The sequence below is a fragment of the Carassius auratus genome, unplaced genomic scaffold (genome assembly GCF_003368295.1).
Source record: "Carassius auratus strain Wakin unplaced genomic scaffold, ASM336829v1 scaf_tig00216600, whole genome shotgun sequence".
In the NCBI taxonomy this organism is placed as follows: Eukaryota; Metazoa; Chordata; class Actinopteri; order Cypriniformes; family Cyprinidae; genus Carassius; species Carassius auratus.
The window spans coordinates 27,501-47,605 of NW_020528656.1; the positions used below are offsets into that span (position 1 = coordinate 27,501).

General features: G+C 32.5%; 1 protein-coding gene across 11 annotated transcripts in view; it reads right to left on the reverse strand.

Moving 5' to 3' along the window:
- Window positions 1–20,105, reverse strand: part of LOC113098642 (ciliogenesis and planar polarity effector 1) — a 45,946-nt gene that overhangs the window by 13,636 nt on the left and 12,205 nt on the right. For 9 of the 11 annotated variants that reach the window (XM_026263702.1, XM_026263698.1, XM_026263701.1 and 6 more), the window contains 18 exons: window positions 19,592–19,820; window positions 19,388–19,503; window positions 18,456–18,673; window positions 17,675–17,839; window positions 14,855–14,984; window positions 14,666–14,775; window positions 14,457–14,594; window positions 12,110–12,236; window positions 11,672–11,993; window positions 8,009–8,849; window positions 6,896–7,098; window positions 5,677–5,774; window positions 5,510–5,592; window positions 4,891–4,949; window positions 4,688–4,726; window positions 3,936–4,068; window positions 2,489–2,764; window positions 375–761 (listed from right to left, as the gene is read on the reverse strand). In XM_026263702.1, coding sequence (XP_026119487.1) covers window positions 375–761; window positions 2,489–2,764; window positions 3,936–4,068; window positions 4,688–4,726; window positions 4,891–4,949; window positions 5,510–5,592; window positions 5,677–5,774; window positions 6,896–7,098; window positions 8,009–8,849; window positions 11,672–11,993; window positions 12,110–12,236; window positions 14,457–14,594; window positions 14,666–14,775; window positions 14,855–14,984; window positions 17,675–17,839; window positions 18,456–18,673; window positions 19,388–19,503; window positions 19,592–19,820 — 3,674 coding nt within the window. The remainder of the gene's footprint in view (window positions 1–374; window positions 762–2,488; window positions 2,765–3,935; window positions 4,069–4,687; window positions 4,727–4,890; window positions 4,950–5,509; window positions 5,593–5,676; window positions 5,775–6,895; window positions 7,099–8,008; window positions 8,850–11,671; window positions 11,994–12,109; window positions 12,237–14,456; window positions 14,595–14,665; window positions 14,776–14,854; window positions 14,985–17,674; window positions 17,840–18,455; window positions 18,674–19,387; window positions 19,504–19,591; window positions 19,821–20,105) is intronic. The other 2 variants (XM_026263703.1, XM_026263699.1) reach the window with 2 other exon arrangements.

Sequence of the window (20,105 nt, forward strand, 5' to 3'; positions counted from 1 at the left end):
TTATTATTTATAAAAGCTATTACAATATCAAATTTTTATACAAAAATATAAATAAATGGATTATGAGTAAACTGATAAGTGATCTGAGTAAATAGTAAAACTAAATTAAATTTTAAATTAAATTAAACATTTTATCTATACTGTAATATACAGTAAATAAAATATATTTTTACTTTTTATAAAATGTTCATAACATACATAATATAAAATGTATTAAATATATAACATGTGAATTGATATGTATTATTGCTGAGAGTAAATCAATATTATTTAGTAAATATTATTATTAATACTATTATATTCGATGATTATATAAAGTTGTAGAATGAAATGTAAATGTTCTGAGTGGGTGTGATTGATGCTTGAAGACTCACAGCGGCGGGTGGATCCGGCTCTCTGTGCAGCAGCTGAATTGAGGGCAGGTGTGCCCCAGTGGATTGTGGGATACGAGGCAGCGTCACGGGCCGCTGGGGATCTGGGTGAAAGCGCAGCAGAGGAAGAGCAGGAGCGCTACAGCGGCGCGTCTGATGGAGGCTGATGGAGGCTGAGGCTGCTCTCTGGACACACGGGGGGTCAGGAGGAGCGGGGCGGAGATTCGGACCCCAGGCCTCTCTCACAGGAAGCTGCAGGAGTCTGAGTCCGTGCAGAGATGCCTGATCCACAGCGGTGCTCAGAAGACCACGAGACCTCGGGATCAAACCCCTGCCACCAGATCCTCCATCCTCCGGCCAATCAGAGCGCACGCTCAACTGCGGCACTTCCTGTGAGAGGAAGTCAAATATCAGTCTCTATACACAGCTAAATACACCATTTCCTGCTTATGATATGACCAGTTGCCAATAAATAAATCAATACTGAGTCAATAAATACATGCATTTATTAATAATAATAATTATATTTTGACAAATACTGCGAAATAACGGCAAATAGTCATTATTATTGACAAATATGAATAAATAAAGATTATTTTTATTGTTAAATTAGATTTTATTTTTATTATTATTGGCATCTACCAACAACTCCTATTCTTTTAATTTACTTTCAATCATATATTGACAAATAATATACAAAAATCATTAATGACAAAACAAAAGTATTATTATTATTATTGTTTTTAATATATAATTAACTAAATATTATTGTTACTGTTATTATTATTATTAAATATGATACAAAAACAAGTATTATTATAACAAATATATTTAATATTTAAATAACTAGTTATTATTATTATTAAATATATTATATTGATAATCAATTATTATATATTATTATTATTATTATTATTATTATTATTATTATTAATAATAATACATATTTATGCTCAATGAATATATATAAAAAAATATTGATAAATACATTATTAATATAAATTCCACTAATATATTGATAAATACTGACAAGTAATATTAAATAATAATAATATTAAATATTATTAAATAATTAAATAATGATGTATTATTATTGAAAAAAAAATTATATAATAAAATCATATCATAAAATGTATGCATAAATAAGTATTATTATATAAAAATGCATGTAATATTTAAAATGAATAATTAACTACTTATTAATATTAATTATATTATATTAAGGAATAAAACATGTGTTATATTATTATTATTATTAATAAAAAAATATTATCAATGCATAAAATACATAGAAAAATTTATAAATTATTTTTATTGTTAAATAAGATATTCTTTTTACATTTTATTGTTGTCATCTAACAACAACTCCTATTCCAATTATATATTGATAGATACTGACAAACAATATCGAATAATCATTAATGACAATAAATAATTTATTATTATGGATAAATATACATAAATATGATAAAGAAGTATTATTATTGGATAAATAGGAATACAACTTAATATATAAATAAGTAACAATGTTATTGTTATTATTACTATTAAATTATATTCGCTGATATTATATATTATTATGAATAAATATATGATCAGTGAATACCAAAATATTGTCTTATATCAAATATTCCTATTCTTTTTATTGGTTTTTAAAAGTTATTTTAAAGAAGTAAAATTAAAGTAAGCAGTACAAAGTTAAAACGTCTTTAAAAGAAAAAGTTAAATAAAGTTAAATAAGAAATTTTTACCAATTAAATAGTTTTAAAAGGTAGTTTGTAAATGTATGGACTGCTTTCTCAATAACACACATTTTCTGTTTTTAATATTTCTGTGAATTTTGACTATATATATTCAAAATACATTAATTTGTAAAATAAATATATATATTTATAAGTCTAATATAAATGTATAAAAAAATATAAACTACAACTTAATAAAAAATAAAGATAATTAGAAATATAAAAAAAAAATTAAGAAAACAGGTTACAAACTTACTAAAACAAACTGAAAATTATTAAAATAAAAGCTAAAAAAAAAGAACATTCAAAAATATGACCATTTATTAATTAAGACTAAGATAACACAGATATTATTTCTATATTTACTAATATTACCTGAGGTTTGCGGGTTGGGTTTCTCTGTTCTGGATTCAGATCAGATCCATAATTCACATTCACAGGATGGAAATCCTGGTTGTTATTAACCCTTTCCAGTCCGCTGGCTTGTGTCGGGAGGTTGGTGTGCTGGGCATTCTGGGTAAAAGAGGCGGGCTGAGACTGGCGCTGTGCAGGTGTGGCACTGGACTGAAGCAGGTTGGTTTGAGACAGCGGCAGGTTTGAGAAAGACGCTCCAACAACCTGCATGAGACTCATGAAGTTGATTTGCTGAAGCTGAAACAAGTAAACCAGGAAACTGTAAATGAAACATTCATATCAGTGTTTCCTATTAATAACCTGAATCTGTCCCACCGTTACTTTCACACATCTCACAATCACAGAAAAGATCTCTGATGTTGTTGTTTATGATTGATGTCAAACGATTCTCTTTAACAAATTTTTTTTTTCAATAAATTATTTATTGCAATTAACCAATTTCTGACAAATACATATGTATTATTAATAAATATTATTGAGAAACAAAAATGCAAAATTTTATAAAATAAATAAAACATTTTTATAAACATTATTAATGCATAGAAAATACTGTTTAATAAATCAATCAATGTTATTGACAAAAATAAAAAAACATGTTCTGTGCCATTATTTTTTTCAAAGCATGTCAAACAATTCTCTTTAACATCTTAATTTATTTACTATTAATAATAATAGTTATTATTATAAATGTTATAGATAATATATATATATATATATATATATATATATATATATATATATATATATATATATATATATATATATATATATATAAATAAATAAATAAATATATATATATATAATCATTCTTTACAAATACAAAAATATAATTAAATAAATGAATTATAAATAACTATAAATACTATAATTATAATTATTATTTATATATTAGTGATTAATAAATAAATAATATTTTCAAATTATTAGTAGTTACATTTTTATTAATATTTCTAAATTAATAGAGAGAAAGCTTAATTATTGATGAATAGGTGCTTTGGCATAATTTTGTGGAGAAAAATGAGTAGCGTGTGACTAAATTAATAATGAGATGTGCTTGTAAACCTGTTTCCACTGTATTTTTTCAACAAAATTAGAAACTAAGAACAAAGTATTATTATTTTCCTACTCTAAAGTATTATTCAATATTAGCTTTGTGAATGTATTTAACACTCCAGTTGTATTAAAATATTAATATTATTATTTGTATTGGTACTAGATTCTGAATGTACAGTATCTCACAAAGAAAAAGACGTCTGAGTCCAGTTTACAAATAATGACTCATTCAGTTTCTCTGTATGTGACAGATGTGTGAAGTGCAGCAGATTGATGCATTTAACAGAAGAATCCACAGAGTTGGACAGGATCCTGTGGGAAGCACTGCATGTGTTTAATCAGGGCTCAGACGCACCTGCACTAGTCTGAAGAGCTCGTCCTGGAGCAGCTGTCTGACGCCGTCACTGTGAGGGGCTTCAGCGCCGGGAATCATGGGTAATGACGGTGCGTCTGTCTGCTGAACGCCGGCTGAAGCTGCGAGCTCAGGTCTGAGAGGAAAGAAATCATTAGGGGTCAATTTCGGACTATCTGGAATCTGAGGAAGCAAATCTTTAAAGTTGTTCAGATTAAGTTCTTAGCAATGCATATTACTAATCAAAAATTATGATTTTATATATTTACTGTAGGAGATTTACTAAATATCTTCATGGAACATGATCTTTATTTAATATCCTAATGATTTTTGGCAAAAAAGAAAAATGTACACCCCAGAGACTTAAAACTGCTTTTGTGCTGCAGGGACACATATATCAAAATCTCACGATGTGGTATTATTGTGATATGTAGTCCACAATATGATATTTATTGCAATGTTTTAAAAGAAAAATAAATAAAGAATTGGGGTAAAAAAATTTAATTGTGCACTTTGAGAGTTCAAAATTAAGAGCTGCACATGTTCTCAACTAAGAAAACCCAAAGTCACACCCGTTTTTAAGGAAGCCAAACTAATCAAAATATAATAATAATAACAGTAAAAGCCATATATTGTAATACAACTGCACTGTAAAATAAATACAAAATTATATTTCTTTCCTAATTTCTACACTCAAATTGGTCTGCACTTTTAAGCTTTTATTTTGAAGGAAACTCTAGTGTGATGATCTTCACCTGTCCAGCGGCGCACAGGAGACGTGTTTTTCCTCCGATCTGAAATGAGATCAGACAGAAACAACACAACACAACACACACAGATGAGCGTCTAGTTTGTGACTAAAGCTGCACAAGCTTTCCAATGAAACACAGTCTCTTAATGTGTAAGTGAAGAGCAGGGTGCAGGTGTAAAGGGTTAAAGGCGACATGCACAGACTCACAGTGATTGTGATGAATGTTCATCTGTGTCTGGACGCTGTAGATCAGCGAGGGTTAATGTCTGTGGACACATCAGGAGAGCTTGTTTACATCCGGATCTGATGCATTATCATGATATTGCTATTGGCAACTAAATAAATACATATATTAATAATATTGCATATTTATAATAAAATAAATTAGTGTTGACAAGTAATTATATATTTTAATACATAAGTTAGCACTGATACATAATGAAAAATAATCATTATTGACAAATAAATTATTATTATTTATATACAAGTATTATTAAATAACTAATTACCCACTGATAACTGTATTATTACAATGCATTATTAAATGAATGAATATTATTGATGAATAAATGTTACTGATAAATATTGATTTGAGTATAAATGTTTAGAATATGAACTACTACTACTAATAAAAACAAAGATTAATTATATATTTTAATAAAAAATATCATGGATGAATAAGTATGACAAATAATTACAGATAAGTATTGCTGATAAAACAGGATTTACTTTTATTATTATTAATAATAATAGTAATAAATAAATATATAAGTAATGACTATAAATGATCATTAGTTAGTCTCTGTATGGGGCAGCACACGGTCACCTGATCTCTGGGAGCTCTGCTCTGATTGGACAATGATGCCTCGGTGACATCAGCGGCGCTGCTCTCATCTGTAAACAAAACCACTATCAACAAGAAGACGTTTTGAATTAACATGACTAATAATCAGTATATGATAATGTGTCAGGCTGAGGTCACAGGAGTCTGACCGTCTGTAGCTGCAGACGTCTGTGTGATGTCTCCGATCATCATCTCTGTGTCCTCGTGTTCAGAGAGCGGATCCACCACATCCTCGGCTTCACGCGCACTGAGAACAAACAATCATCACACGGGACTGTTAAAACCGCTTTTCTGTCTAGTTCCCTTCAATTAAGCTTTGACTTGATTCTCTGAATACATTTAACTCAATCCAAGTTTTTTTTTTAAAAACCCTGAGAGTTCCGCTCCTTGATTCTGATTGGCTGAGCCGCGTTTGAAGCTGTTCTACATCATGCTACAAAGTAACAAACACCTTTGTTTACTTCTGTCTGTTGCTCGGCAACCACTTTGTAACAACACAAACTGTTTCTGAGGAGCTACATTGTTTGGTGGAAGAATACTGTTTTTATTCATATCATTACACTTTATTTCCTCTGTTATATTTTGTGAAACCTTAATATGTATATTTATAAAATCAAAACAAGCCCTTCTTGGGGTTTATTGCTTTAGTAAAACACTTCTGGTGTAGAAACAAGTTGGTATTTATTATGGTAGAATTAGAATTTTTGTTTAAATACAAACACTAATAAAAATTACATAGGCACATAAAAATTATTTAAAAGAAAAATGAAAACTGAAAGTATAAAAAATTTAAATCTATTTTAAAATATTAGCAACAGTTATAATAGTTTAAAAAAAAATCTAAAATAAAACTGATGTTGATATGAGACAGAAAACTAAAATACATAGACAAAAAAATTATCAATTTGCTTATTTCAGTTCAGAATAACATTTCATTTTATCATTAAAAAATGTTTTTTTAAAATAAGAAACATTTTCTATAAAGAGGTAGTGAGAAAGATTTGACAATTTGCAAATTTCACAAATAACAAAAAATGACAAGTAAAACGTTGAATTAAATGTGAAATTTGAGAGAGAAAAACTTTAAAAAATAAGCACTTTAAAAAATAAGCACTTTAAAAAATAAGCACTGATTTTATTTATTAATTTTTTTTTATAGTGCATATTGAAAATATTCAAAATCAATAATAAGGATATGCATTCAAACTGGTTATGATTGCCAATGTCCTTCTGATTAACACACTGTTTTGTGTTTTAGATCTGTTCTCTAGACTGTCACTTTGAGCTCTTTTTTTCTTTTCTAGTTTTGTGAAAGCATCATAAGTGTTTATCAGTCGTGTTTACAGCACATGTGTGCTGTGGACTCACTCTTGGACGTCCAGCTCTGGGAGTGTGATGGGCGTCCCTGCTGACCCCGGGTAACCCGTGTCCACACTGCTCTCTCTGATTGGCTGAGCGACAGGCTCCTCCCTCTGATGGAGCACAGGAGAGTTCAGAGTCTGTTTCACATGTGTGCTGAAGTCCCTTTGGTGGTGTGATCCGGGGGTTTCTGACAGCTCAAGCCCTACGAACTAAAATACTGACTGTAAGTCAACAACTTAATTAGTACTAAAACTGAACAGTGATAAAAGAAATGAAGCCTAGCAATATTTAAATTCTAAATAAATAAAAGGACAAACGCACATAAGCTGACTAAAATGAAAACTGTAAAAATGTAACGTTAATTTAAAATATTCTTGAAATATAACATTATATAAGTAAGGCTAAAATGACACTGGTGCTGATGTGAGGCCACAAAGACAGTCAATAAACAAAAATGGGGAAAAATAATAATATATTAAATAAATCAATTTTATTTAAAATGACACACACACACACACACACATACCTATATATATATGTGTGTGTGTGTGTGTGTGTGTGTGTGTGTGAGTATATATATATATATATATATATATATATATATATATATATATATATATATATATATATATATATATATATATATATATATACACACACACACACACACACACACACACACACACACACACACACACACATATATATAAAATACTGACAAATATAAAATATAAATTACACAAAAATAGAAATTAATTTTTTATATGTATTTATATTATAATTAATAATTATTATTGATTTATCTTTATTTATTTTGCCTTGGTATTTCTATCAAAATTGTTTGAATCATGCCGTTCCATCATGATCCACTAATAAATGCAGTTTTGCTCCTTCACAAAAAATAATGTTAGATCAGGATCAGAACACAACAAAACAAAAACCTTGCAACCAGACTCACCTGTCTTACACTTCTACCATTTTTGAACAGTTTTAGCCTTTGAATGACTTTGCACTTACACCTCTGATACATTCACATTTAAACAGACACGGCATCTATTCCGAATTGGTGCGAATATGGAATAACAGTTTTATTAAAATCATCTCCGAATGCATCCTTACCTTCGAATGGGAGTGATTAGAGTTTTCTCCCAGCAGGGCGGCGCTGTACCTCCACTTTAGCAGCTCCAGCGCTGTCAGTACGGCAGGAGTCGAAGCTTTGACCCTGATGACCACCGAATCACCGGAGCCCTCTGAGGTCTTTCTGATTGGCTGAGAGAGCAGAACCCGTCTTTCGGCCCAACGCATCATCCACTCCAGCAGCCGGGCTAGCTGAGGAAACCTGGCCTCCAGAGAGGAGTCCAGCTCCATCTGAACATCTAGATCATCCTGAGAGAGGATCTTAAAGACTGTCGACTCCACGTCTGTGCCAATCAGATTTACTTTTACATCTTTGGACATTAAGGAAGCCTGTCGACGAAGTGCAAAAAGACCTTGATGTTTCCCAGTATGGAGTCCAGGAAGAGCACAAGGGGACGTAGAACGAGCGTCGAACTGAATGGACGACGGAGGTCTGGGAGCATCCGGGAGAGTTTGGAAGCAGTGACCGGCATGGAAGAGAGGTAACTGCACACTTCGTTTCCGATCCTTCTGACGGCGTTTGAGAGTGGTCAGCATGTCAAAGGTCACCGAGTGCAGCTCTCTCATACGGAGCTGTTGTGAGAAAGCACTTAGTAAAGGCAGCTCGGACTCCTCAGCGTCCAGTCTGTCTTTTCCTAGCATGTAGCTGAGGAACAAATCTAGGAAGAGCGTGTACTCCTCATCCTCCAGCTCAAACTCCCAGGTTCCCACTGTGGTTACAGTCCAGTCTGGTGCTTTGGGTTCCACTGTGCAGGATCTATTATCTCCTTTTCTTTCTTGTGTTGATTTCTCATGTGCATCCTGAAATTTAGCAGTCTTAGAACTACAAACACAAGAAAGAGTTTACTGTAGGTTTACCATATTCACGCATTAATTTGCTCAAGCCATTTAAAACCAGTTCGAAATGGCCTACTACTCAAACTATGTTTTAAGTATGCACTTTGCATACTGGGAATGGAATATGAATTTGATATGCTCTGTACAAAATCCTTGCACTGAAAAAAAAATTCTACCTGGTTAAATAAAGTTTACTCAATAACTCCAAATGAAAACAAAAATATTACAATAGTACATGTGCAGAAATATATTATGTTTATTATATGATGTTAGTTATACAGATAGTAATCCTTGTTTTTAACTTGGTTACCAACTCCCAAAGAATACTAAGAACAATTAAAAAAGAAACTACTAACATGTTAGTTAGATAGTAACATGTTTAAATAAAGGATACTAAGTCCAAAAAAACTACTAAAATGTTAGTTAGTTAGTAACCTTTATTGTAATCTAGTTAAATGTAAACAACTAACTAACAAAGAATTGTAAAATATAACAGTGGTATACATCCAATAAACTACTAACAAGTTAGTTAGTAACCTTTATATTAACCTGGTTAAATAATGGTTACTTACTTACTCTTCAACAAAAACATTATAATAGTACATATGCAGAACACTACTAACATGTTAGTTATTAATTTAATTATTTATTTAGGTAGTAACCTTTATTTAGTCATGGTTAAATAAAGGTTACTAGCTCCCAAACTAAGAATACTAAAATACTACAACTGAAATGTCTAAAAAAAACAACTAACAAGATAGTTAGTTAGTTAGTTAGTTAGTTGGTAACCTTTAAATTAATCTAGTTAAATAAATGTTACTACCTATCAAAGAACTGTAAAATCTAACAATAGTACACATCCAAAAAACTACTTAAAAGTTAGTTCGTAACCTTTATTTTAACCTGGTTAAATAATGGTTGTTTATGAATTCTCAAACAAAACTAAAACATTATAATTGTACATGTGCAGAACACTACTAACATGTTAGTTATTTATTTAATTACTTATTTACTTAGTAACCTTTTTTTAATCCTGGTTAAATAAAGATTACTAAGGCCTGGTTCACACGGGACGATTTTAAAATTGTCGGCAGATTTTCCAAACCTGAGAGACCCCACACACGGCGATAAAAAATCACGGGTCTAACAGTTTTGGTCGCTCCGTGTGTGGTGTGCAGCCACACGGCAATATCAACACATCACACGCGAACCGATTTGACTCCCGAGCATTCCCAGGTCAGACGGGAAATCTCGCAAAATCCCTCGAGATCAAACGTGACTTTAGAGTAAACAATCATGGCGGACAAAGAGGATGCAGTGGCCATAGTTTGTGCTTTGTTTTTAACGGGGAAAAAAACATAAGAAAAATAAGAAAAGGCGATGGTCAAAGAGGTGGAGACGACGCGAGCATGGACTATACTTGCTATATCATGATATGGAGATAAGTTGTTGTTTTATCTCATAGAAATGTTGTTACGTACTACACAGATTAATAACCGTTGAAATAAACGTTCATATATTAGTTTCCATGTACTCTGGTGGACTGCAGTTGTGGATGTAGTTATGCCCATCGACTTTATTTGTATTTGTTATATTATATACGCCGGCTGTTTTGATTTTGTTTCCCGGTACTATCACTGCCTCGTCACCTCGCTTTCTGATTGGCTACACGCCACAGTCCACAGGCTTCGTGATTGTTTGTCCTCGGGGGACACCACACACGAGAAGAAATCGGGCAAAATAAATCCAACATGTTGGATATCCCCGATTTGAGATCGGAGCGGTCCCGACATTCTTCCGAGCAGAGGAGATTAGTCTTAACACACCACACACGGCAGGAATATTTGATCAGATTATTTTACGATAATCGGAGCATCCTAAGATTGTCGGAAGGGCTGAATCGGGGCTAAAATCGGCCCAATTATCCTGCCGTGTGAACCAGCCTTAACTCCCAAACTAAGAATACTGAAATATTAAAATGTTAAATGTCAAAAAAACAACTAGCATATTAGTTAAGGAAAATAAAGGTTACTAACTTACTACCAAAGAATTGTAAAATATAACAATGGTACACATCCAAAAAACTACTAACAAGATAGTTAGTAACCTTTATTTTAACCTGGTTAAATGTTACCGATTAACTACCACAAAAACAATTATAATAACAATGGTACAAACAAATGTCCAAACAATTTAGTTAGCAGCCTTTGTTTTTAACCTGGTTAAATAAAGGTTACTAACTAACTACCAAACAATACAAAAATATTACAAATGCACATGTCTAAAACAATAACTAGCACGTTAGTTAGCTATTTAGTTGGTCAGTGAGTTAATTGGTCAGTCAGTTAGTTGGTAACCTTTGTTTTAACCTACTTCAATGTTACTAACTAACTACCAAAGAATTGTAAAATATAACAATGGTACACATCCAAAAAAACTACTAAAAAGTTAGTAAGTAACCTTTATTTTAACCTGGTTAAATAATGGATAATTACTAACTCTCTAACAAAAACTAAAACATTGCAATGGTACATGTGTTTTTAACCTGGTTAAATAAATGTTACTAACTAACTCCCAAAGAGTACAAATTTCTCTTTGAAACAATTTTCGCTCAGAAACTGTCATAAATAATTGCAAAGAAATTGCAATTCTTGTAAAATAAACTTCAATAATCTTCGTCTAGCATTAAAAAAAAAATCTTTACAGTGTGGATGACAAACTACATTTGCAGTATACAACACATGCATACTGTTTCACAAAATATTTATACAAAAAAATATACAGTATGTAGTACATTAGCAAAGTTACCTGTGTGCAGATTTGGTCTGCAGCTCTGGGGAAAGAGGCTCAGACAGCGTCTCGGCCGTGTCTCCTTCACTGTACACTAGGGGGCGCCCACAGTCCGTCAGCGTGCTGTCACTCAAACTAGTCCCGAGAGAGAGGTGCTTCAGTATGGAGGCAGCACCTCCTCTGTCCTCCTCCTCTTCTCTCTCCCACAGGTACGGTTCCGGTGCACCCAGGTACTTTGCCAGACACCGAAGCTCCCGGCGTCGCTTCCTCAGCTGATCCTGGATCAGAATCATCATGGTATCGCCACCCTCATCTTCCCTAATGCTCCCTGGTGGCAAATCTGTGAACACGAGCACATCTGGTTAGGGGCTGAAGACTGACCAGATGCTCTGCTTTCCGAACAAAGGAAAGAGCCATCGTTCTGGGTGAATTATTCCTTAAAGCAGCTCTGGTAACCTGGTGTCAAGGTGTCTGGCACTATCACGGGTCTCAGTCTCTGCACCAGCGACGTGTACTTATCCCGCAGCGGCACGCGAACAGACTCCGTCTCGTCAGGAAACACTTTCGCAAGAGTTTCTGCCGTCTAAACACAGGAAATGAAACACAAAATTAAATAGCTGAACCGTTGAGGTGCTACAAAGATGTACTGTAATGCTACACTGATGGACGATTATTTAGATTAGACTGATATTTATACAATTGTTTTTTGGACCGTCATAATGCCTTATTATTGTTTGCAATTTAATTAGTTGGTAAACTTTAATTAACCAGGTTTAAATAAAGATTACTAACTTGCTAACTCCTAAAAATACTAAGACTTTACAATGGTATATGTAAAAAAAAAAAAATCCTAGTAATATCTTTGTTAGTTAGTTAGTTCCCTTTGTTTTTAATATGGTTACGATGACATGATAATGGTAACGTGATACATAGTAACCTTATTTTTTTACCTGATTAACCAGGTTAGTTAATTAGTAACCTGAAATTAAAAGGAAAAAAAAAACTCGCAAATAATTGTAAGATGTTACAATAGTAATTAGCAAAGAAACTACTAACATGTTAGTTAGTTAGTAACCTTTATTTTTTTACCTGATTAACCAGGTTAGTTAATAAGTTAAATTACAAGGTAAAAAAAATCAACATTACTCGGAAATAATTGTAAGATGTTACAATAGTAATTAGCAAAAAACTACTAACATGTTAGTTAGTTGTTTGTAAGTTACCTTTATTTTTTACCTGATTAACCAGGTTAGTTGATTAGTAAACTTAAATTACAAGGCAAAAAAAATAAACATTACTCGCAAATTATTGTAAGATGTTAAAACAGAAATTAGCAAAGAACTACTAACATGTTAGTTGTTAGTTAGTTAGTTAGTTAGTAACCTTTATTTTTGCCAGGTTAAATAAAGATTACTCACAAAGAACTCTAAGACCTTACAATTATACTTGGCCAAAAAAAATATTAACATGTTTGTTAGTTAATTAGTAACCTTTATTTTAACCTTGTTAAATGAAGATGACCAACAAATTCCCAAACAATACTAAAACCGTAAAATCATACATTAGTTAGTTAGTTGGTTTGTTGGTTGTTTATTTTAATTTACCAAGTTACAAATAAATATTAGTAACTAACTCACATAGAATGCTAAGACTTCACAATAGCACTCATCCAAAACACTACTAACATGTATGTCAGTTTGCTAGTTAGTTAGTTTTCAGTTAGTAAACTTTATTTTTAACCTGGTTAAATAAAGGACCACAACTAACTCCCACAGAACACAAAAGACATGAGATGTTAGTTTTAGTTAGTTAGTTGGTAACTTTTATTTAACCAGGTGAAATAAAGGTTATAATCAACTCCCAAAGAATTCTAAAACATTACAAAAGTATTTTAGTTAACTTATTTTTTAGGTTTTAAGAAGTCGGTACATTACAAACTATAAGTATGCTAAATGAGTGTAAGTTTAGTAGTTAGTGATGCAGTGTTTCTCAAAGGATTTTGTGAGACTTGTGGCAGCAGATAATGTCACATATTAATGCCAATGAGTTTATCATGTTGCACTGAGGTTTATAAGAAACCTTAAAACCCTCACTCATCATTGTGTGTTGTATACTCGGGTAGGATGATCTGTAGGTTAAAGCAATGCCATGTTTTTCTTTATAAATCTATCCTGGGTTTACTTTCTCTCATATATGCATTCTTACAGTTGAGTTCAAAAGTTTACATCCCCCTTTTTAGATTCTGCAAATTGTTCATTATTTTACCAAAATAAACGAAATGCATGTTATTGTTTATTTAATTATTACTGACCTGAATAAGATATTTCAAGTTTACATATAGTACAATAATAGTTGCATTTATAAAAAATGACCACGTTCAAAAGTTTACACCCCCTTGATTCTTAATACTGTGTTGTTAGCAAAATAATCCACAGCTGTGTTTTTAGTTTGTCTTTTTTTTGTGATAGTTGTTAAGGAGTCCTTTGTTTGTCCTGAACAGTTAATGCTGCATTTTTTGTGTATTTGAACCCTTTCAAACAATGACTGTATGATTTGTAGATACATTTTTTCACAATGAGTACAACTGAGGGCATCATATACTCTCTCCGATGCTCCATGCTGAAAAACCATGCATCAAGAGCAAGGGGGTGATAAATATATTGCTAAATATAGTGCTAATATCAGGCTCGTGTGTGTGAGATGTGTGAGCTGATGACAGGAGACGGTGGATATTTGTAGAGGTCAATGTGGATATTGTGGCGTAAGTAAATTAATGTGTGAGAAACACTGTGATGTATATTACCACACGACTGGGCGGCAGTTCAGACACAAGGCTGAGCACTAAGTCCTGCAGGGCTTCCTCTGCGTTCAGGAAATGGCAGAACGGCAGGAGGCGGCGCGCCCAGCACAGAGCCTCAACACACAGATCTGACACACTGACCTGAGAGACAAAAAATGGATTGACACACCTGGCATCTAAGAGATACTCATACAATCATTCTTTAAACGCACCGCAGTGTCTTTCTCCTGTTGCCTTGCAGCCTGGTACTTTCTACAGGAAACGCTGAGCTGGTCCCTCACATGGAGCATCCAGCAAAGTGCACACAACTCACGGAAACATACTGAACGAAGTCAGAAAATCATATAAATACACTGAGCTTCACATAGACACCACTAACTAAAAGTTCGGGGTCAGCATACTTATGATTTGCGTAGTGACCCTATCCATGTCTTTGCTGGGCCCTGATTGGAAGAACCCACGATGGGTGGAAAATTTCTTCAGTCCATCAGGAACCAATTCGGCTTTGGGTTCAGACGCTTTCTTCCAGATCTACCAACAGAAAATATCAGATGAGATTCTTAAAACGATATCCAATTTACTACTAACTAGTACTATATCCAAATAGAAATACTAAGACATTCCAATAGTACTTTTCCAAAACAAAGATAAAAAAAAAAAAGAAGTAAAAAATTTAGTTAGTTAGTTAGCTGGTGAGTTGTTTATTTAATTAGTAACCTTTATATTTAAGCAGGTTGTTTACTAACGTGTACTAACTCCAAAACAATACTTAGACATTATAAAAGTACAAGTCCTAGTAACTGCTAACATGATAGTTAGTAATCGTTATTTTAGCCTGAATAAATAAATGTTATATTAACTGTCTGGACTCTTTCTTCTGGATTTACCAACAGAGAGCATCAGTAAGATTCTTAGAACAACAAACAAACTAGTACTAACAAGTACCAAATTCAAACAGTACTTACTAACTCACAAATAACTCTTAGACATTACAATGGCACTTGTTAAAAAAAAATACTATGTTGATTTGATAGCTGATTGGTTGGTTAGTTAGTAAATAACCTTTATATTTAACCTGGTTAGATAAACATTATAATGGTAAATGACCAAGTAACTGCTAACAAAGCTAGTTAGTAAGTAACTTTTACTTTTAACCTGGTTAGATAAACATTATAACATTAAATGATCAAATAACTGCTAACAAAGCTAGTTAGTAAGTAACCTTTACATTTAACCTGGTTAGATAAACATTATAATGGTAAATAACCAAGTAACTGCTAATATAGCTAGTTAGTAAGTAACCTTTACTTTTAACCTGGTTAGATAAACATTATAATTGTAAATGACAAAGTAACTGCTAACAAAACTAGTTAGTAAGTAACCTTTACATTTAACATGGTTAGATAAACATTATAATTGTAAATGACAAAGTAACTGCTAACAAAACTAGTTAGTAAGTAACCTTTACATTTAACATGGTTAGATAAACATTATAATTGTAAATGACAAAGTAACTGCTAACAAAACTAGTTAGTAAGTTACTTTTACATTTAACCTGGTTAGATAAACAATATAATTGTAAATAACTAAGTAACTGCTAACAAAACTAGTTAGAAAGTTACTTTTACATTTAACCTGGTTAGATAAACATTATAATTGTAAATGACAAAGTAACTGCTAACAAAACTAGTTAGTAAGTAACCTTTACATTTAACATGGTTAGATAAACATTATAATGGTAAATAACTAAGTAACTGCTAACAAAACTAGTTAGTAAGTTACTTTTACATTTAACCTGGTTAGATAAACATTATAACATTAAATGATCAAATAACTGCTAACAAAGCTAGTTAGTAAGTTACTTTTACATTTAACCTGGTTAGATAAACATTATAATTGTAAATGACAAAGTAACTGCTAACAAAACTAGATAGTAAGTTACTTTTACATTTAACCTGGTTAGATAAACATTATAATTGTAAATAACTAAGTAACTGCTAACAAAACTAGTTAGTAAGTAACCTTTACATTTAACCTGGTTAGATAAACATTATAATTGTAAATGACAAAGTAACTGCTAACAAAACTAGTTAGTAAGTTACTTTTACATTTAACCTGGTTAGATAAACATTATAACATTAAATGATCAAATAACTGCTAACAAAGCTAGTTAGTAAGTTACTTTTACATTTAACCTGGTTAGATAAACATTATAATTGTAAATGACAAAGTAACTGCTAACAAAACTAGATAGTAAGTTACTTTTACATTTAACCTGGTTAGATAAACATTATAATTGTAAATAACTAAGTAACTGCTAACAAAACTAGTTAGTAAGTAACCTTTACATTTAACATGGTTAGATAAACATTATAATGGTAAATAACTAAGTAACTGCTAACAAAACTAGTTAGTAAGTTACTTTTACATTTAACCTGGTTAGATAAACATTATAATTGTAAATGACAAAGTAACTGCTAACAAAACTAGTTAGTAAGTTACTTTTACATTTAACCTGGTTAGATAAACATTATAATTGTAAATAACTAAGTAACTGCTAACAAAACTAGTTAGTAAGTAACCTTTACATTTAACATGGTTAGATAAACATTATAATGGTAAATAACCAAGTAACTGCTAATATAGCTAGTTAGTAAGTAACCTTTACTTTTAACCTGGTTAGATAAACATTATAATTGTAAATGACAAAGTAACTGCTAACAAAACTAGTTAGTAAGTAACCTTTACATTTAACATGGTTAGATAAACATTATAATTGTAAATGACAAAGTAACTGCTAACAAAACTAGTTAGTAAGTAACCTTTACATTTAACATGGTTAGATAAACATTATAATTGTAAATGACAAAGTAACTGCTAACAAAACTAGTTAGTAAGTTACTTTTACATTTAACCTGGTTAGATAAACAATATAATTGTAAATAACTAAGTAACTGCTAACAAAACTAGTTAGAAAGTTACTTTTACATTTAACCTGGTTAGATAAACATTATAATTGTAAATGACAAAGTAACTGCTAACAAAACTAGTTAGTAAGTTACATTTACATTTAACCTGGTTAGATAAACAATTTAACGTTAAATGTCTAAGTAACTGCTGGGTAATTAAGGAAGTAATTGTGAATTGGACACATGGGAAACGCATTATGTAACAGCTTATTTCCAATTAACTGTTAATATGATGGTTAGTTTGTTAGACACCTTGTGCTGTAGGTGTCTGCAGCGCTGCAGGCTGCTGATGTACCACTGCGCCGCGGGCCGAGAGCTGTGTGCTGCTCTGAAGAGCATCAGAACCTTCTGAACCAACCCAGAAACCTGGCAGCGAGACTCCCTCTCCAGAACCAGAGCTGCATCTCTCACAGAGTCCTGAGGACATGGACACACAGCTGAAGATGAGATCCATGCGACAGAGACAGATGTGACGGTCTATGTTTCAATCTAAGCCTGTCACAATAACAGCTTTTTGTTGTGCGATATACTGCCCCAGAAATATTCACGATAAGCACTATTTTTGTCATTTTAAAGACCATTTTATACCACTGAATATAGAGTCAATGTAACATCATAATAATGCAAGCCCTACACACTTCCAAATGTCAACAAACTTTTAATTTTTAAAGAATATTTAGATCACGCAAATTAAGTTTTGAAATATCAGACACCTTTAAAAACGTGAATAAAAAGCAAATTAACATTTTCTAACAAAGTGCAAAGTAACAAGAAACTGCAAAAGAAACAAGCGCAAGTGGAATGTGAAAACATGGTGACTTTAATTTTGAAGTAAATATAAAAGTCGATATATTGGTTAGTGTAAAAGGTCTATTCCATCACCCTCTTTTATGCTGATTTTGAAGTATCGCGTCATTAACGAGTGATGGAAATGCCACATTTTTAATTCTTAAATTTGCAAAAAGTTTTTTACGCTCGCTTGAGGTGGTTTTCGACTTTTGTGATAAAGGGTTCATGCTTGTGTGTGCTCCACCTGTGTGTTCGGTGAAGGCTGTGGACAGTACAGCGGAGGAGCAGGAAGGTAGAACGCAGGAGGAACCAGAGCAGGAAGTGACATCGCTCGCTCTTTGGCTGCATCCAGAAGTCGTGTTAGAGGATGAGAGATGACGTCCACCTCCGCCATGACAGACGCCTTCAGGATCTCCTGCACAGAGTCCTGAACCAGATCCATGTCCTCAACACACACTGCGCCTAAAGGAGCAACAAACCAACAGCAAATCAGCTGTAGACGGATTAGATTCCATTTACAGTCTCATTTTACTATTATTTACATACTATTCATATTTTGAAATAGCTTTTATTTTGACATCTTCAGTATGTTTATTTTATTTTATGTGCTTTGTCATTTTAATTAGTTTATAAATATATATATATATATATATATATATATATATATATATATATATATATATATATATATACACACACACACACACACACATACATGCAAAGCTGAATTGTATCTTATATTTATTTTGATTAAATATTTTTGTAGCAATTTAATTTAATTTATATACTTATTTTAGATAACATTAACAACCTATAATATAATTATTATATTTTATTACATTTTATATATAATATTAAATTATATTTTATCAAACTAAATTATATTATATTATATCAAGTTAAGTTAAAGATTAAATTAAATTAAATTAAGTGTGAGAGATTTCAAAAATTATTTTCAGGAAGCGTTTTTACAGACATTTCAGCTAAGGATACAATCCAACACCACCAAACAAGGAAGATTATAAAACTATAATGTGATAATTAATAACCGTACTCAAGATTTGTTAATAAAGCGTGCAACATTAATTAAATCAAAACAGTTTTAATTTTGTTGCACGGTTAATTAAAGGGTCTAGATCTCATGATTTACCCTGATTATAAATACTGCATTTTCACCTGTGTTAGCATGTGCTTCAGAGCCAGTCATTCGGTCCAGTAACATCTCCAGCTGATCCTGGAATATCACGGCAGGCTTCAGCTCGGTGGGAAGGTGCAGCTCTCTCCAGCGCAGGCTGGAGGACCGGGAAAAGCCAGAAATATGAAAACATCACTGCAGCATGTGAATGGAGAGTGACCCAGACCCTCATGCTGACTACAGACCTGCTGATGTGGAAGTGTCCCGAGCAGTAGTTGCTGTAGGCCAAGCCGAGAGCGGCTGCCATCTTCCAGTCTCCCAGCCGCAGGGCCATCCACGAGGCCTCGGGCATCAATCCTCCCAGCAGGAGCAGCTCCAGAGCGTAATCCACCGTCCACAGAGCCGAGAGCTGCTCGGAGCGCACCGCCTGCGATACGCCAGTCTGACACAACTCCACCACACGTCCACTAGCATCTGTGAGAGACAAAACAAGTCATTACATCAGCTAATCAACCATACACTGCCTTATTAGACATATGAGACTCAAGCTGTGTTCAGAAAGCAATACTAGCATCATCATTGTGACCCTGCACAAGTCTCTGGGGTGTATTTGTAGCAATAGCCAGCAAGAGAGTCAAAATAATACATTTCTCTTTTATGCCAAAAATCATTGGGATCATGTTCCATGAAGATATTTAGTAAAGTTCCTACCGTAAATATATCAAAACTTAATGTTTGATTAGTAATATGCATTGCTAA